General features: G+C 32.9%; 2 protein-coding genes across 2 annotated transcripts; both read right to left on the bottom strand.

Moving 5' to 3' along the window:
- Window positions 1-8,891: 8,891 nt before the first annotated feature.
- On the bottom strand, window positions 8,892-12,692 carry LOC11406774 (probable methyltransferase PMT23). Its single transcript, XM_003600918.4, has 8 exons — window positions 11,885-12,692; window positions 11,259-11,408; window positions 10,902-11,172; window positions 10,570-10,680; window positions 10,264-10,435; window positions 9,714-9,956; window positions 9,430-9,624; window positions 8,892-9,235 (listed from the first exon to the last, which is right to left on the bottom strand). Exons 1-8 carry the CDS (start codon window positions 12,569-12,571, stop codon window positions 9,046-9,048), a joined length of 2,019 nt encoding a protein of 672 aa, XP_003600966.3. The 5' UTR covers window positions 12,572-12,692; the 3' UTR covers window positions 8,892-9,045.
- Window positions 12,693-13,782: 1,090 nt separating this feature from the next.
- Window positions 13,783-18,239, bottom strand: LOC11417999 (eukaryotic translation initiation factor 2 subunit alpha homolog). The gene is made up of 6 exons (XM_003600919.4): window positions 17,790-18,239; window positions 17,645-17,701; window positions 16,354-16,587; window positions 16,121-16,225; window positions 14,290-14,388; window positions 13,783-14,128 (listed from the first exon to the last, which is right to left on the bottom strand). The coding sequence occupies exons 1-6, from the start codon at window positions 18,162-18,164 to the stop codon at window positions 13,982-13,984; spliced, it is 1,017 nt and encodes a 338-aa protein (XP_003600967.1). The 5' UTR covers window positions 18,165-18,239; the 3' UTR covers window positions 13,783-13,981.
- Between the last annotated feature and the right edge of the window lie 548 nt (window positions 18,240-18,787).

Consider the following 18,787-nt stretch of genomic DNA (forward strand, 5'->3'; position numbering starts at 1 on the left):
CATTTATGAGGGACAAAAGAGCAACCATCTCATATTTTCTTCCAATCAACATTATATTGTTTTGTCGATGTGTTTGAGAGGGGAAGTAGGATAATCAATTCTTGTAAAAACTATGTGATTTTCTTATCAAGTCAAACCTCGTGAAGGGGAAGCATTGGGACTTCTTGAAGAACTTGGTTGAACCAACAATATTTTAGTTCACATCATAATCTTTGAGTTTAATACAAAAATCAATATGGATTGTACTAATAATGTGTTTGGTAAGTGGTAACCCAGCAAGTCACCACTACCACGTATTAGCCCTCTCTCATTGTAGGCTTTTTGAAGCTCCAAACATACCGTCACACAACAACTTTTTAAAATACCAAACACACAATAAGTCTTGAAGTAGAGATCTCTATGAATTTGAGACTATTATTCATAAATGCTAAAATATATTAGATTCAAATCAAACTATGATTCTTATTATAATGTGACGAGCTAATGTTGTTTCTCATTCTCTTGCTCCGATATCTAATATGTTGTATTTGATATTATATTTTAAATGAAATGACATAAGACTAATTAGCTAGAAAAAAATTGCACTTATTCTCTGTAAACTATCCACTTTGAACTAACACTACTATCAAATGTGTAAAAATAATTTCATTTAACATCATTCCCCAAACAAGTCTAATCATATCTTATCCTATATCCAGTATAAAATATGAAAGACAAATCACCTCTAAATAGTAGATGACACTTGTCAAATAGAGTCAAAATTATTTCTGAAAGAAGTACAACAACAACTCTATTGTCTTTTTAACCAAATTGTATAAAGTTCCAAATTGTAATATAGTCTATAGATGATATTCATCAAAATATGTATAACATAATTATACAACAACATATCAATTATTCAATTTAACTATAAAAAAAAAAAAAAACAAAAGAGAAGAGAAGAAATATAGTACTATTGTCATTGTGCATGGAAATTACTATTTGGTATAGCGCGGAAGGTCGAAGAAACATGCAGGACACCTTATCAAACCATTGGAATTGCAAGTCAAACAAGTCCTAAACCCATTCTTCTCAACAAAAACCCTATGACTTCCATAGCATTCATCACACACCACAAATCTCATTCCTCCACAAAAATCACATGAATTTGGTAAAGTTTTCGGTAACCGTTCAATCATCTCCTGCAACTCACCGCTATCATAAATCTTCTTCAAATCATCAACACCGCCTATATATTCACCTCCGATGAACACACACGGCAGAGGAACATTCCGACGACTGAGAATCTGTTGAAGCTCTTCACGAAACTTTTCGTCGACGCAGACATCACGTTCATCGACTGCGGTTGAGAATCTTTTGAGGATGGATATGACAGTGCGACAATCATTGAATGTGCGGCGGATGACGCGGAGGCTGGTGTAGTAGACGACGACTCCGCCATGGTCGAAGGTGGAGGGGACGGTGATGGTAGAGCGGATGGTGACGGGTCGGAGGAGGGAGGGTGAAAAGCTTATACGGCGGAAGAGTGATGGAGGAGTTTTGGGTGAACCGGGTTCAGGTTCCGGTTCAGGTTGGAGGATTGTTTGGATGTCTTTGAAGGAATGGAATGAACCATAGGGACATGGTCGAATAGTTAACGCTGGTGCTGTGGTTCGAACAGGTTTATCACGTTTATTACCTCGTGATAAACCTAACCATGAAAGCCACATTAGTGAAGAGATTAGGAGGAGAAAAAATGAGAGGATTTTTTATTTGCTGAGGAAAAGTTTTGTTACATTGGCATTGTAATATGAAGTGATTAAAAGGAGTATTTGTGATTTTGTTTATGGGTTATCTTGGTAAAAGTCATCTTAATAATTACCATTTTTGTAAAATAATAATGTTTTATATGATTTTCTTGATTCTTCTTTTTTATTTTTTGGTTTAATGTTTTTCCCTTTATCACACCTTTTTTGTACTTTCCATAAATCATTCCATCCTTTTTATGCAATGAATCTGTTCATTTTTTTTTCTTCTACAATGAGTATAATTGTATATTATTATCAATAGACAAAAAGTTTAAATATATATCTAATTATATATTACTATTTTGAAAAGTCAGAGTTTTTTTTTAAGAGGAAAAGTCAAAGACATATATCACTTTTTAATTTTTATTTTGAAAAATATATATATATATTTATCACTATTATGCTACTTTATTAATTATATTAGTTCATAAAATATCTAATCAAACTTTAAAATTAATTTGGAGTGTATGCCCTAATTGTTTTTACACATGATTTTTTTTTAAGAAGGTTTTAACATGAAATTAGTAAAATTACTCCATGCCATTTTTTTTATTAGTTCAGAAAATAGCTATACGCACCCCTATTTCACATGATATTGTTAGATTCATATATGAAATATTATATTTGTTGGTACATACAAATTAATCTTTTAAACTTTTCTATATAGTTAGAATTTTTTGTCATTACTCTCAATAAAATTATCCACTACCGCTTCTGTTATATTTTATAAGAAAATATGAGTCAACTAAAACTAATGTATTTAACTTATAATATGGATTAAGTACATTAACTTTTATTGATCCATATGTTTATTATAAAAAGGACTAGAGGTAGTATTTGATTAATTTAATTGTTTTTGATTTTGTCTAAGACATGTCAACTAATTAATAAGAGTTTATCTTTGTAATCTCATGAGACATAATTAAAATTTCACACCAATAATAAAAACATACAATATTAACTACTCAATTTTTATCACTATTTTTTTTTACAAAAATAAATTATATTCATTCACTCAAATTGATAGAGTACATTAATACAATGCAAATTCGTTAAAAACAAAAACGATGAATCTGTGCACAAACTCACAACAACCATGATAATAGTATAAAACGACAAAGTACAAAAGCCTACACATGTGACTATATTCAAGTCTCCGGAATACCTATGTCTCGGATATTCAACGTTGACGACGTCAAAATCATTGATTGGATCTGCACTGGATCGAAGCTGATATGACAATCTAAACCAAACAAATACATGAACGAAACAAGAAAGACAAACAATGCCCCACAAAGACGACGGACAAAGTAATGTCGCACTAAGACGACGAAATCACAAAATAAAAAATGAAATAGATGTGAAAATCACTTATTTCAATAAAAAAGATTGAGAAAAATGAGTTAGATGGATGACTTTGAGTAAAAAAAATTAACCTAAATCACTCCTCTTTAGTGGATAAATAAACTAGAGTTTAGGTGACGGCTCATAAGATAAAGGGAAAACATTGATGGTCAATTTTTATACTACTTAACTACTTTTGTTTCTATCCAAACAAAATACATAAATTCCACCTATCTTCTTTATTTTCTCTCACATCTATTTGTTTCTCACTCTTTATTTCTTTCGGTAAAATGCATCTTCACTGTTTTTTTTAAGGGAGGTTTCTTCACTATTAACTAGGTTATTGATAGCATAAAGATCAAGTTTGATGGCTTAATCCTTTGCATTGTACACAAGTCTAAATACAAATTTACTATTTTAAACTTTTTCACATGTGCAAATTTGTACATGTTAGAAAAATCCTTTAAAGATTAGTGTAAAAAAGTTTGTTTAAAATAAGTTTGAAGTTGTAACCCTCAAATCTTATGCAAATATAATCATAACCTCGTTATGTCTAAACCACTAAAGGTGTTTAATTCACAATGAATGAAAATATAATAGTTACATTAATATAGAAGTTAAGTGTTAAAAGATTATTACACTACAAAATGGAAACTGGTGAGCTTTTTGCATCACTCACCTAAGTAATCCTAACTCTAACTCAAAAAGAACTAGCACTTATGCTCATCGATGGAGGAGATGAGATTGAGTGAGAACTCTATTGGCTGCTAATCTTAGCTGGACCTTGGTTGCTCAATTCAAACTAACAAATTTCGGACCATTTGCATCACAATGTGGTTGCTCTTTTACAATGCAAGTACGACCACTACAAGTTGCGCCCTTTGGTAATTTCTCATATGATACATCCTTGTCTTATTCTCTTTTAACTAAACATATTATTTTATTCCTCGTACTACAATCATTGGAGACAACTCATTGAACTTCGTCCCCACGTAAAGGCAAACAAGTAACCCAAGAGTTTGTATAATTGTACGACCTATACTAAACATCCTTCAACGATACAACTAAAGAATCCTTCCCAGTGCGGCATCTGCTTACATCGCAAAATCCTTCCTAGCGATGTATCTTTTTATATCGCCACAACATATATTCCACATGTTCCAAAAATCAACCATAACAAGCATTACTAGCTCAAAATGACTAAATAACAATTAAAACTAATTAAATTTCTAAAATCGTAAATAGACAGTGATTAGATGTCATAGGCCATGCAATCGCTCAAAGCACCATAAAATATTGGAAATAAATGCAAGGTAATAACCATCATTTTGTTGGTTATCAAGAGGATAGGTGCCACCCCTCACTGATAAAAGATGAACTATCAGGATTTTTACCTAGAAACCACTTCCAATAAGAGAACTTCACTCCCTTAATCAGCTGCTCAAAGGTACATGGTTTCCCAAAGAAGATGTGGTCATTTCAAAACTTTCAGATGGTTCAAACAACATATTTCCAAGCTAAATACAACTCTAATATAAAATGACGCCAAGAACCAAACTCAAGAAAAATAGCCACCATTCCCAGCAAACCACTCGGGGCTACATGTGTCCAACGTAACCACCTACAGACATTGTACTAGACTGACTGAGCCATACTACAAGTATTAAAGATACGATTCACAGATTCCTCTGTCAAACCACAAAAGACACAAGAAGTTGCACTCTGGTCCGCTATCACCCATATCTTAAAGAGATTATCGTGAGTAGGAATCCTATCTCTAATAAGCTGCTAAGAGAAGGTGACCGCCTTGAGAGGGGCCCAAGAATGCAAGGGATTGGCAAGGATTAAGGTTCGATATGGTCTAGGATCAACATGAACAAAACCACATGAAGATATGAGTTGGTAAGGTGATTTAAAAAAAAAAGATACCAAGGGATCACCCTTCCAAACCCAAGAATCAGAGGCAAGAGAGATGTTAACCGCTGAAATAAGAGCTAAAAGCTCGGCTAGCTGACCTTCTTCCCACACAAACAGATTTATCCACCACTTAAGGTCCCACACCCACTCCGACCCTATCATTGAGCCCAAATTCCCCACCAGGCTATCCTTCTTCTGCTCAGAAATCAAGAACATATGGGGGAACTAAGTCTTAAGATCGGATGAACCCGCCCATACATCATCCTAGAAAGAGGTATCAAGACCATTTCTCACAAACTACATGATAATGTTAGAAATTTAATCAAAATCACAAACATATATACCTATAAATTTAATTAAAATTTCATAAAAAAATAATTCATAATTTATAAATATTAGCGCAATAAAAAGAGTAGAAAAACGGTTTACGCTATTAATGAAATAATAAGAGTGCAAAACTTTATATTACCTCTTGCTATAGTGAATAAAACTACGAGGTTATAATAGCTTTATCCGGAGAAATTAAAGAGATAGCAACCATTTCTTACAAAGGCATCGATAATGAGACGAGTCTTTGTTGGTTAAGAAAAAACTTAACATTATTTGTCCGCCAAAGTAGGGAAAAAGATGTACATACAAGCATACATGAACAAACGATTTGAGTTTCGGACTTTCGGTTAATTCCTTGTTGTAATGATTTGAGTTTTCTTTTTAAGAAGCCAAAAATTCTATATTAGCAACGATTAAATTCTAGCCAGTATAAGGTGTTTACATATAGAATTTAACAACAAATGGAAAAGAAAAGAAAATAACATTTGAGTTTAAATTTGGAACTCCTTAGTTTATAGGGCATATAACAAACTTCATTGTAATTTTTTCACTGAAACAATGGGTTCTGTTTAACCTTATTTTTTTTTTTTGAAGGATTAAAACTTAAAAGATGTGTGTCTCTCATATTTTATTTGCTTTTTTTTTAAAGAAAAATAAAAATTCACACGTTAAAAATTCATTTTCTTTTATCAAATACGTTAATAATTCATATTATTTTCAAAGTTGCACATTGTATACTTTTGTTTTTAGTGTTCATCAAACAAATTAACTCCTCTCTAAAAGATCAAACTAATTATTTGTTTTATATCAAAAATAAATATATTCTACTTAGAAATATTTAGAGGAATCTCGGATAAGATCCATTTTAACCTTAAAAAGGAAATGGTACATATTAATGGATTTAAGTTATTTAAATACAACATTTGTTTCTAATTTGTGATGCGTTTTCACCTTTTTGGCCTCTGGTGCGCCATTGGTTGGGTATCATAGGTGTTGATACCAATGTTCTTCTAGACCATTTTCTTCAGTTTGTGAACTTGACAGGTGGAGGCAAAGCTACTAGAGACTTTCTTCAGCTTATTTGGCTCTTGTGCGTTTGAGTTTTATGGAACGAACGTAATAACAGGCTTTTCAATAATGTTGTAACTTCTATTCCCAGGTTGTTAGATAAAGTTAAATATATGTCTTTAGCCTGGTTGAAAGCCAAAAATGTTTTTAGGTTTGGTTCAGATAGGTGGTGCTCAAGTCCCTTCCAATGTTTGGGCATCACGTGATGATTTTTTGTTTGCTTTTATGACTCTGTGTTTGTAGAGTAGCTCTTTTGGCACGCCTTGTACTATAGGAGCTGCTTTTGGTGGTTAATATATATCCCATTTTTGATTGTTCAAAAAAAAAAAAAATACAAATGGAATAAAATCAATTTCCGGGTTTGGTAGTCTTCTAGTTTTATGTTTTTTCTTTCTTTTTTTAATAACTTTTTCACTTAAAAAGTGGAATAAAATCAATTTCAATAGCATATTTTATTTTTAAAAGAGATATTGTTTTTAAAAAAACAAAACAAAATTTAGAAGTGGCCTATGAAAACTTATTACTTTCAAGATTTTAAAATTGATAAGGACATTGCATGCAATATATGCAAGGTGGGTTCAAACACAAGATTTTCATTTATTCACTTTAAATGTTGAATTTTTAACCATTGGAGAAAAAAAAATTGTTTGGTTAAGCAGTTGAAAATAACTGAATCTAAAATACGGATCTGATTTTAGTGAAAAGTAATATTTATTGATGGATTTAAAGAAATAATACTTTTTATTTTTTGAAAGAAGAAATCATATTTTTTATTTTTTGAAGGAAAAAATAAAAAGTATTATAAATATATGAAAAGTAGTTTTGTTAATTTTTCAATAAATATATGAAAGAGAAAATCATTATTAATAACGATGATACTAGATTTTTTCAAAAAAAAAAAAACGATGATAATATCGAACATTTATAAAAGTTGTTTTATACAAGAGACTTCATCCTAACTTACAAGCTCAAATACTTTTTTTTTTTTTTTTCGGAAAAAAGGGTGTAAAATACTTATTGTTTTTTGTTGAAAAAGATAAATTAGTCCACATAAATTGACATCGAAGGAATCGAACCAAAAATTTTGAGAAGGAACACACTCGTCGGTCCCGAACCAATATCAGGCCAACCTAAGTGGATTGTGTAAAGTACTTATTATAAGTATAAATAAAGATATGGTGACAAAACACTATAGCGTGGCAGATCAAGTTCAAATCACGGTTGAAAGAAGTATTCTCATTTATTGTATGACACACCTCGAATAGGTTTATATCTAATAGAGGAAACATATGAGAAACAAAAAATAAATAAAAAACACTTTATAACACATTTAAAATCTACTATATTTAAACGGTTCAGATTTAGATAGTAGATGAAATTACCGTGATTCAGATGACATGTTTTCTTTCGCTAGATGATGTAGTGTCCGCTTCTTTAGTCCAGAGGAATTGCTTCGAACAATGATTCATATGATAACCATTTTGTTTTTTGAAAACTCGGTATCCGATCCAAGAACCGACTAATATGAGAGGACCAATCCCACCACCCGCTTACGGGAGCCCCATTTAAAGGCAGAACAAAGTTCCGTATGAACTTGTCTACCGAAAGTGACATCAGAGATAGTCGAACGTCAGACTTTGAGATGATCAAACTCCAAGATCCCAAACCAACCACTAGATGATGTGCATTTTGTTTCGTCTGTGTTGAATGTTATGCACGTTAAGCACACATTAAAGAATAATTTGTTCTCTCCTATTATTTGTTATCACCAAAATTAGAAATCATTGTTCTTCAAATCAATTTGGTTCTAACAAGTTTGAACACTACAACTTCACCAAAAACCTCAACACGTTAGAAACTAATTTGGATTAACTAATTTAAACTTATCTACTATCATAGGTTTTGTGAGACAGCTTGGGAGCCCTTATGAAAGTCATAAGCTAATTTTAGCTTATTTTTATTAGTTTTTCAAGATAGATTATGAAAACGGCTTATAGTTTATACAAAAACAATTTAACTTAATTTTATCTTTTGTTATAGAAATAACTTATATATGAGTGCTTATATGATAAGGTATACGAGTCTTGATTTATATGTCTTTCAACATCTATTTTTCATTGAATGTGAGACTTACTTCTAACTCATACTTGACACATCAACATTTTCTCTCCCAAACGTTAGACTTTACACATCCTTGATCCAACATGAGGAACCACTTTCCGCTTCCCCACCAAGTCGAACTATACGTTGATATCATTGTCGCGGCTTCGTGGAGAGCCTAAAAGAGTGGCGTGGTCATCACATTTATCTAAGAACAATCACATAAGTGGGTTTGGACACGACATATGCACCCAAAATCATAAGCTTTTAGATATATGAGTTTTTTCATTTATATATTGTTTATAAGCCTTCTAACTTATACTTGACACGTAAACAACCTTGAAATTCAGAGAGCCATCATGTTGCCACAATATTAGGATAAATTAAATGTAACCAAAAAAAAATATCAGGATAAATTAAAATAATAAATGAGTAACCCTACATTTTTTTTTTTATCAAATAATATGACAAGCAATCAATCCTATTCATGGTTCAGATTCTATGGCTTTGGACGCCAGAAGCTCTTCCTACCAACAAGAAATTGATTTTGATAAGATGTCACAGACCAATGAAGTGAATTCAATATTGCACCCAACTTTCTAATTGCTTCCATTGAATCCTGAACCAAGAGATACCCATCTGGTCTCAATATGCGATCTATTTCCACAACCACATCTACAATGTCACATCTGAAAAAACATTATTTGCAAACTGTGAGAATCATATAACTCAACACACATTCATGTTACATGCATATATTAATTATACCTAACAAATATGTTCCAAACAATAAGATAAGAAATTTGGGCATAACATAGTAACCATAGTAAGTAAAAATATAATATTAGACATATATGAATGTTGTGTATCAACTGTTATGTACCTTTGGTTAAAGCTTTTGAAGAGAAAGCTTGAATGAACAAGATCATATGTCCGAGGATAAGTACTCAAAGATTCACACCAATCATGATAAATTCCTATTAATCCCCTGTCAAATATGACAGAAAGAGTATCTGGCATATCAATTGGTACTACATTCATCACCCACAATGGTCGATCGATAAGAGCTGCAGCAAATCTGAAAAACAACATAATTTGTATCAGTTCAAAGAGCGCTTATGTTGATGTAGGACAGTGACAAGCATAATGAAGTTATATATACTTTACCCTCCAAAACCGGCATTCATGTCCATTATATTTCGAACACTTGACCAATTTACAGGAGCTTCCAGATAAATGTCTGAAACTATTCTAGACCAATGTTTAGTATCATTGTTGAACACGTCGCTGGCATCTGGTTCAGAAGATAGGCTAGGAGGTATACTGGTAAGCCTATTAGGCCAAGACATGGGCCAGCTCGCCGCGGCATCCACCGGAAGAGGAATAAGGCAGCTGCTCAGTTTGGTATACCTTATAAACATAATCAAGCAAACAGTTCAATTTAGTATAGATAGCTAGAAATTAAATTAACAGCATTATATAAATAATGTTATATCATTAACATTGCTAGAAGCATACATGCTTAAATTCGATGTAAAATGTACTTTCCTACTCGTAGTGATCATGTACATATGAAAAATCCAAAACATCAACACAAATATATGAAAGCAAAAAGTTCCTCAATTTCTTTCCTTTTATTCATATTTACAATGCAAAGAAGTTAAAATTTGGTGGAAACATAAAATTAACATAACCGCAACAAAATACTGGCATATACCATGAGATTTGTTTGCTTTCATTGTTTTTACATATAGGAGGTTTGTTCTGTTTGCGTTTCTCATAGCAGGAGGATGACGTAGGCTTCTGGTATATAACAAGTCCAATTCCGGATGAATCAAGAGTCTTAGCCACAACAGTCCAACACATTTCTTTTGTTACAGTCACCATGGCTGCAGAATATACCAAGACAATAACATTCATGATTACAAAAAGAGATAATTTATTAATTTTTCTTGCTATAGGAGTAAATGACAAATTAGTAAAGGTGTATAAATGTATGAAAGGTGAAGAATGAGAGACAAACCATTCCATACTTTCTGATCTCTTTCATCATCGCGATAAACTGGTGTAGCTGACCATGCAAAGAAACCACCAGGCCTAAGAATCCTATTGAGTTCGAATAATGGCTTACCACCTAAAGTAATGAACAAAGTTTGTGAACAATTTTTTTTAAAGATCATATCAATAGAATATGTAAGGCAATAATCATATATATGGTTAGCGACCGGTTTAATAACTTATTTGACATTTTCGGTCTCTTAAATCGGTAACTATATGACAGTTTTTCGGTTTCTTAAATCGGTAACTACATGACAGTTTTTCTGTAAGTCAAGATACAAGAAAAGAAGTGAGTACCATCAGCATCCCAATGCACCCTACATCGTGCACAATGGATCAAATCAAATCCATTATCAGGAAATGTCAGCTTTTGTGTTCCAATGACAGAAAGAGTTGCTGGAATTCCTCGCTCCAAAGCAAATTGTATCTGAGCTTCATGCTCATCCTTTGGTGCAAATGACATAGTAATAACATTCCTGTCCAAAAGATACCCTCCAAAGCTAGCCACTCCACAACCAGCATCAAGCACAACCCTGATATTCTTTCCCCATTGAATTGCTGGTAGTGTCTACCATAAAACAAAAGGCATTCAGAAAATCATAAAACCTAAAAACTAGTTATACTTATATCAGTTTCACATGAAGATATACATACCTTCTCTATGAAATTAATATAATGGTTAACTCCTTCTTTGAATTGAGTACCACCTCCGGGAAATACAAGATATTCACCTGATTTCACCACCCAATTTTGCTCCTTCTTGTATTCAACAAGCTTTGGATGAGGTACATTATCATACCAAATCTAGAAACAATCGAGAACCATGAATACATTTTATATATGAAAGACATTAATTACAAAAATGTAAAGTAAATGTGCCAAGTGGTGTTAGAATCAAATCAACAAGCAAATCAAAGCTACTTTCAATTATTCATGAACAACTGATAAAATGTGACCAAGAGCTATGTAGCACCGACACTTTAGATTAAAAGCATGGCTGGTGTCCGATATATGTCAATGATACATGTGATCATATTAAATTATTTCATTTTTTCAAACTATTGTGTCTCCACTTGTCTAGTGTTAGTGTTGTGTCCATTGTCCCTGTTGGTGCTTCATACATTAAGAGACTTAAACAGTCTTAACATCAACATACCCTTACAATTAAGTGATCAACGTATCAACCATGTTTATCATTTCTAAAGACCAAACTCTTGCAAACATGATGGAATAACAAAACATAGAAACCCGAAAGTTTCTTACCAAAGTATCAATCTCACCATGTCCCTGCTCTTAGGCCATGAAACCGGAACTTTATACCCTTTGGGAAGAGGCAACAAACAATGAGGAGTAGATTTAGGACAATGTCTTTCCCTATGCTCCATGTGCCTCCTTCTTTTCAAAGCCTTAATAGCCTTAAGATTATCCAAGCATGGTATATAATCTACCGCTAAAACACCTTTACAAAGCTTCCAATCCACCATATTCAGATCAACAGAAACGTTATTATCAAAAGCCTTTTCCCAATGGAGCAGTCCTCCTTCATGTTGATTTGGTGGAAGTTGTTCTTGACGATCTTTTGAATCTGTAAGTACTGGAGGCGCATCGTGGTGTAGTGGTTCTTCTTGATGATCTTTTGAATCTGTGAGTACTGGAGGCGCATCGTGGTCTAGTGGTTGTTCTTGATGATCTTTTGAATCTGTGAGTGCTGGAGGATCATGGTGATTGAATGGTTGCTGCACTTTTACGTTGTCGGGGTAGAAGGCAATTGGATTAGAGGCGGTGAAGTTGATGGTGGTGTTGGCAAAGAGGATGATTGTGACACAAATAAGCAAGGCAAAGAGGGTGAAAATGAATGGAAACTTTCTGTCTTTGTAGAATGTTTCAACAAAATTTGTCATTCTTGATTTGATACAACTAGAGAAAGAAAGAGAGGATTGTGCTTTTACAAAGGAAGAAATTAGCATGCAGATCAAAGATTGTTTTTATACATTTATAGAATTGAAATATTTGGATCTCACTGATCTCATATTTTCCAACACATATATGTTAGTGAAGTTAGAAAAGGGAGACAGAAGGTTACGCTAGTCGCTAATAGGAATTGTTCAAGGCAACACATTTGATAAATTATATTTGACAGCTTTCAATAAACTACTATATATTCTGCATGGCTGCCACTATGTTGGGAAAATACTACATCTGATTGCCGGAGCCATAGTCACCCAAAAAAAAAAATTATAATTTAGTACATACATATATATTGTGATCATCTATTAATTAACTAAGTGATAATCATTTCCTCTAAAAAAAATAAAACTAAGTGATGAATCACCTTAACAAATGTTGTACAACAATATATTACATTTGCCCATAGTTATAAGTTTGTTTTAGAAAGAAAAAAAATTAGCTCAACATATAATCTTCGAGCCAAATTAATAAATACGTTTTTTCAAGTCTATATATTTCAATCCCTATAACATATCTGCGTTTTTTATCTAGTCTCTTTAAATTTTATCAATTTTTTATCCTAACATTTCATAAAAAAGCAGTTGTTATATTGATCCGAGTGAAACTAGATTCGACTCCTTAATGGTTGAAAGCCTGTGGATGAAAAAATGTTAGAAAGGTAACTAGAGGGTCAGTCGGGTTTCCTAATACTCCCTCCGTCCCAAATTGTATGACGTTTTGAGCATTTCACACAAATTAAGAAATGTAATTAATATTGTGTGAGAAAGAGATATTATGAGTTGTTTTACAAAATTATCCTTAATAAATGATATGGGAAAGATAAATGAAAGAATTGAAAAACGAAAGAGTAATAAATAGTTAAGGATATAATAGGAAAAATAACATTAATGTTTCATTGGTATTCTAAAGTGACGTACAATTTGAGACAAATATTTTTTCTAAAGTGACATATAATTTGGGACGGAGGGAGTAATATTATTGGCAAAGTCAAAGTCACTGGATACTTTGAATCTTACGCTTTAAAAAAATTGAACGCTTCCCATCCTTACCTTTAAATAAATTTCATATGAATCACCCCAAAAAATAGTATTATACACTCAATCGCATGAAAATGTTTTTTTTTACTCAGTCCATCAGAAAGATATAAAATGGTGACAAGCATCCATTTTTGGGCATAAATAAAGCAGGTAGAAAACAACGAGATTGGAACTATGCTAGCAACAAGGGAGGGAGATTTGATGGCAGTTTTTATCCACAAACACCTAAGTTTGGATTGAATACCCTCTTCAAGAAATTCCAAGTTTGTATAATACAACCACAATTAAAAGAGATAAAAAAGAATCCAATAGAGCAAAATTAGTAAAGCCTTGCTGTACTATCTATGCCTTACTACAAGCACAAGATATTTCTCACTCCATTATCGCATTACCATTCTCCACATCAACCTCGCCCATTCCAGTATCTTCTTCCTCTTCACTGTCTTCATCGCTACTGACATCATCATTATTTTCATTCTGAATCGGAGTAATTGGAAATGGGCCATCACCATCGACATCCTGAATCACAAAGCATTGTCAAACATCTTTCTCCTCAATAAAGACTTGTAATTCTACTCATATATCAACATAAAAGGACTGAAGAGAATCCAAAAGCAGATGGACAAAATTTGAACACATATATAGAAGATAAAGGATATAGAGAGGATGGCAACACTCACCGCTCTAATTTCCTTCACCAGCATAAGTTTACCCTTATGTTTTTCTATTGATTCAGTGCAACAAGCAATGGCATTGCGTAGAACCAATTTTCCTTGCTCCTGTCAAGATTGTAAGTTGTAACAAATTACTTTCAACAGAAGATGGGTTGCCTAGAGGACTTTGAAATGAAAATCTACAACCACCCTTGTATAGTGTTATATTCGAAACCATATGTCATGCAATCCAACAATAGGAATATCTAAAAGTCAGTTTATTGACTTCATCTGGAGGAGAAGTCTCACTGTAATACAACTAACGACTTTAATAAAAAATATCAGAAAAGATTATAGTATGATATCGAAATGAATTAAATATGAATTGTTTAAAACAGGAAAAGTAACTTAAAAATAAATTTTCAAGACATCTTTAGGAGCGAGATTTTAGGACTGCTAAAAAAACTATTTAGACCTGCACTGAACCAAGAAATGAACGGAACCTATCCTTTAAAAACTGAACATTTGAACAGCTCACTAACCGAACTGGATTTATGACTACAGCTCACTAGACTGAAATGCTAATGACCACAGTTCAGTTAACATCTCAAATTCAATCTGTTTGCTTGCTCATTCTCACTATCCGTCTAGGACCCAAGAATGAATGATGTGCTCTTGCTTGCTCGCTACAGTTTGGTTCTTGAACTCACAACCATCATCTTAAAACAGTATTTAATAATGAGTTGTGAAAGCTGGTCATTCCAGGTTGGCCACAAGACTTAAACATCATTGCTAGTCATTCCAGGTTATGAAGAATACTTATTGTGGTAAATCGAATTTGTCTTCAAGTGCAGGCACAATGAGATTCTCTTATTATAGGTTTTGTTATCATCAGTAAGTTGGTAGCTTGGCTCAAGAGCATTTCTAAGTTGTAGTAAGATCCTTATTATTCATTGATCCTCATAACTTGCTGATATAACTACTGTTATGCCATGTTCTAAATGACAAAATATGATTTCAGTTGTTTTACTGCTCAAAGCGTTGGAAAACAAGGCAAGTTCAGCTGAGTTGGTGTCGTATATGTTAATCTTGTGAACTAGTTTTTCAACTCTTGAGCAAATAGTCCCGGATCAGTTATTGTGATCCCAAATGACCTTAGAAAATTCAAAATATCATTATCACTAATCACCCTATTTATTTAGGTTTGAGTCTATGTATCCGTGCTTAAATAGGATTAGTGTTTAGCGTTTTTATCAAGATAGTATTAAATCATTATCAGTCATATCACACCAATAACAATATTTCTTCTCCTTATTTTATCCAAAACCTATGGCTTTAACAAGAACATTCAGAACAAGTTTTTGAATTGGTGAAACAGATTTTGAACTGTTCAAACTGTAAAACATGTTCAGCATAAAAAACAGCTTGGTTTGCACAGTAGCAGTTTGGCTCATATCATAGATGTTCAGTTTGCATACAGGACGGTTAGGTTTTTACTCTTTCGAGCCAACTGCACCAAACCAAAGAATAGTTGGCTTCAGTTTGGGATGAACTGGAACCGGTTCGATTCGATTTTGCCGAACTTTGGCTAGGTTCAGTTTTATTTCTGAATTGAACTTCACCCATGCCTAGTTTCATTTGGTAATTGGTAGTCAACAGGACAACAACAACAACTGCTAACCTAGTTGTAAGATGAAAATGACCCCACAATCCAATCCAATCCAATAAACACAAACCTCACAAGCAAATTCAAACATCTAAAAATCATATAATCTTGATAGCCTCAAAGGCCAATTGTGCAGTCACTTCCGTTCCAAAGTAATTATGAAATCAAACTTTAAGTTAATGTTGCACCAACCTTGTCAAGGGTCTGAGTGGTAAGCACATAAAGTGGGGGAGCAACAAGTTTAATTTCCACAGGGCAGTCATCATTTCCAGCAGCTTCAGCCTTCTGCATTGCCTCCTGCAAAACCAAATGATTGTAAAACATGATAAAACCCACATAACAAATAGACACTGAAAAGAAAAGTGGGGACTTTTTTTATCCAAAATATAGAAGAAAAAAGAAAAAGACAAAGAAATGATTAAGACCTTAATGTGTATAATTCCATCAAATTGAAAACATTTCATTTCAATGTCCGCCCTGATTTTGAATGGCTGAGGGGTCATTCGTCTTCTAATGTTCATCAGTAGAGAATTCTTCATTTCTTCAGACACAGAAGGTACCACCTTGGTCACCGCTTTCCCATCAGGACCAACTTCCTTGATTTCACGCATTAGAGGGCTCAAAACCGTATCAGAATTGGCCACAGCTATCTTGAACGCCTGCATACAATAAAGTTCGTGATATAGGTTTGTCTGGATAGACTCATTATGTTTATCTACCAGTATAAACACTTGTGATACTGTTTAGGCGATCTTTTAGAAAAAGTTTATGACATGTCCATATATTGTTTTCAGCTTATATTCATAAAATCTCCAATTTAGGTGGGGGCTAATTTAGCTTCTTCAAAACAAAAAAAAAAAAAAAAATCATAAAATCTCAAGGATAACTTTGAAAACAGCTTTATAGCTTATATGAGAAAATATTATCTTTATTTCATCGTGTTAAAGAATTATCTTATAGCTTATATGAAAAAAATATTAACTTTTTATTTCATAGTATGTTTTGGAAATAGAATATATACATAATGTTTATGCCATTTATTCAAATAGGGCCTAGCTACAAACAGGCACAGATCCAGAACTAAATTTATGGCATGGCTAAAATAATAGTGTCAAAAAAATTTGCTCAATAAAATAAAAAACTGTGTACTATTTCACCCAAAATAACACTTGTAGTAGTTTTAGTTTTACTAATCCAAGTTCATTTGTCACACTAAAATTTGCTAATTGAAACAAAATGAGCCATGAACTTCTTCAAACATTTCATTTTTATAGACATCCTTCATATGTAAATAATTTCTGGGGAAATTTTGATATGTTTATAGCCACACCAAGCCATATAATGCATTCGCCCCTGACTACAAATAAAAAGTCAAGGAACAGAGGTTTTAAATAGTGCTCGAGGTTGTGTAAGGATTTTGTGATTTCAGCTATTACGGATTGTTGTAGTCGCGGTGTAAATTAATCACAACATGGCACAAACGTTATTAAAATTATTTATGCTATCATATACTGCCTCCCTCCAATCCAAATTATAAGTCTATTTGAAAAGAGAAAAAAATTGTCCCAAATTATAAGTCTGTTTTGTTCACTAGGTTAAAACGGAGAAAAACAATATCTACAATACCAATGCAATTTTGGTTTCAGCCATTTTCACGGTGGCATCGACCATTTTTAGAACCTAGCAAGAAACCAGAGTGTTAAGAGAAGATGTTACCTCAAAAGCATGACCATATTTGCGATACAAAGGCCATCCAATGTGAACATAAAGCTCCTACAAAAATCCAATATCAATTCAATCAACATAACCAAAACACTATCATCAAAAAGAAAAAAATCAGGGTTATTTTAATTAGGGTTACCTCTAAATCAAGGTCCAAGGTTTCAGCAACATGGCGCATAATAGAATGCACAAGTTTACTCTTATTATACCTTTCTTCACAAGCTTGAATATCTTCTTCAGAAACCCTACGTTTACTAAGATCAATGTAACCCTTTTCTTTGTCAACACGAAGAACCATCACCGGTTCGGTTCGACCAACCTTGATCAGACTGTTAACACTACGAATTCGACGGCGAGAAAGCTCGGAGAACAGAATCATACCCTCGATATTGTTGTATTCGAGAAGTGAAACGTATGCACCCATGTCGGCGATGTTCTTCACCTGTATCATCACCGCCGTGTCTACCTCCGGGTACCTTGCCTCGTACATGCGACATTCCAAATTCGGAGTCATCGTCGTTAGGGTTTTGTTTTGTTTTGGTGAGTGAGTGGTTTAGTTAGTTTTCTCGGAGCTATATATATGTTTGTGTTAATCTGAAATATTTCAATAAACTATTCTGCATGGCTACCACTATTTATGTTTCAAAGAAAAATGCAAAGCAATCCAAAATAATAAAAAAAAAAATTATAGACGAAATGATAATAGTCATTAAAAAATCACACATATAAATCAATGAATTGAGATTCGAACTCCTGTCATTATATTCGACCTAACTTGTAGACTTGCATCTAAAATAAATTAAATATATATAAAGATGGAGTCAGAAATTAAATTTAGCAGGACTAAGTTTAAGAGTATATAGCAAAGAGAGAGAAAAAATTCAAATGTGCAATATATAAAAGAAATTATATATCCAAAGTTATTATGCATCCCAAATTATAAGAAATTTCAAGGATATAAGAAAGATGAATCCCTTGAAGCTTACAAAAAATGACCAGACTAACTCGATTTTTGAATAGCAAATAAATAAAATATGAAGAAAGAAAAAACATTACAAACGTATTGATGCCAATGAGTCAAAAAAAATGGAGCAAAATTACAATGAGAAATCAAAAATTGAGAATTTTGTTAAGGAT

The sequence above is a fragment of the Medicago truncatula genome, chromosome 3 (genome assembly GCF_003473485.1).
Source record: "Medicago truncatula cultivar Jemalong A17 chromosome 3, MtrunA17r5.0-ANR, whole genome shotgun sequence".
NCBI classification, from domain to species: Eukaryota; Viridiplantae; Streptophyta; class Magnoliopsida; order Fabales; family Fabaceae; genus Medicago; species Medicago truncatula.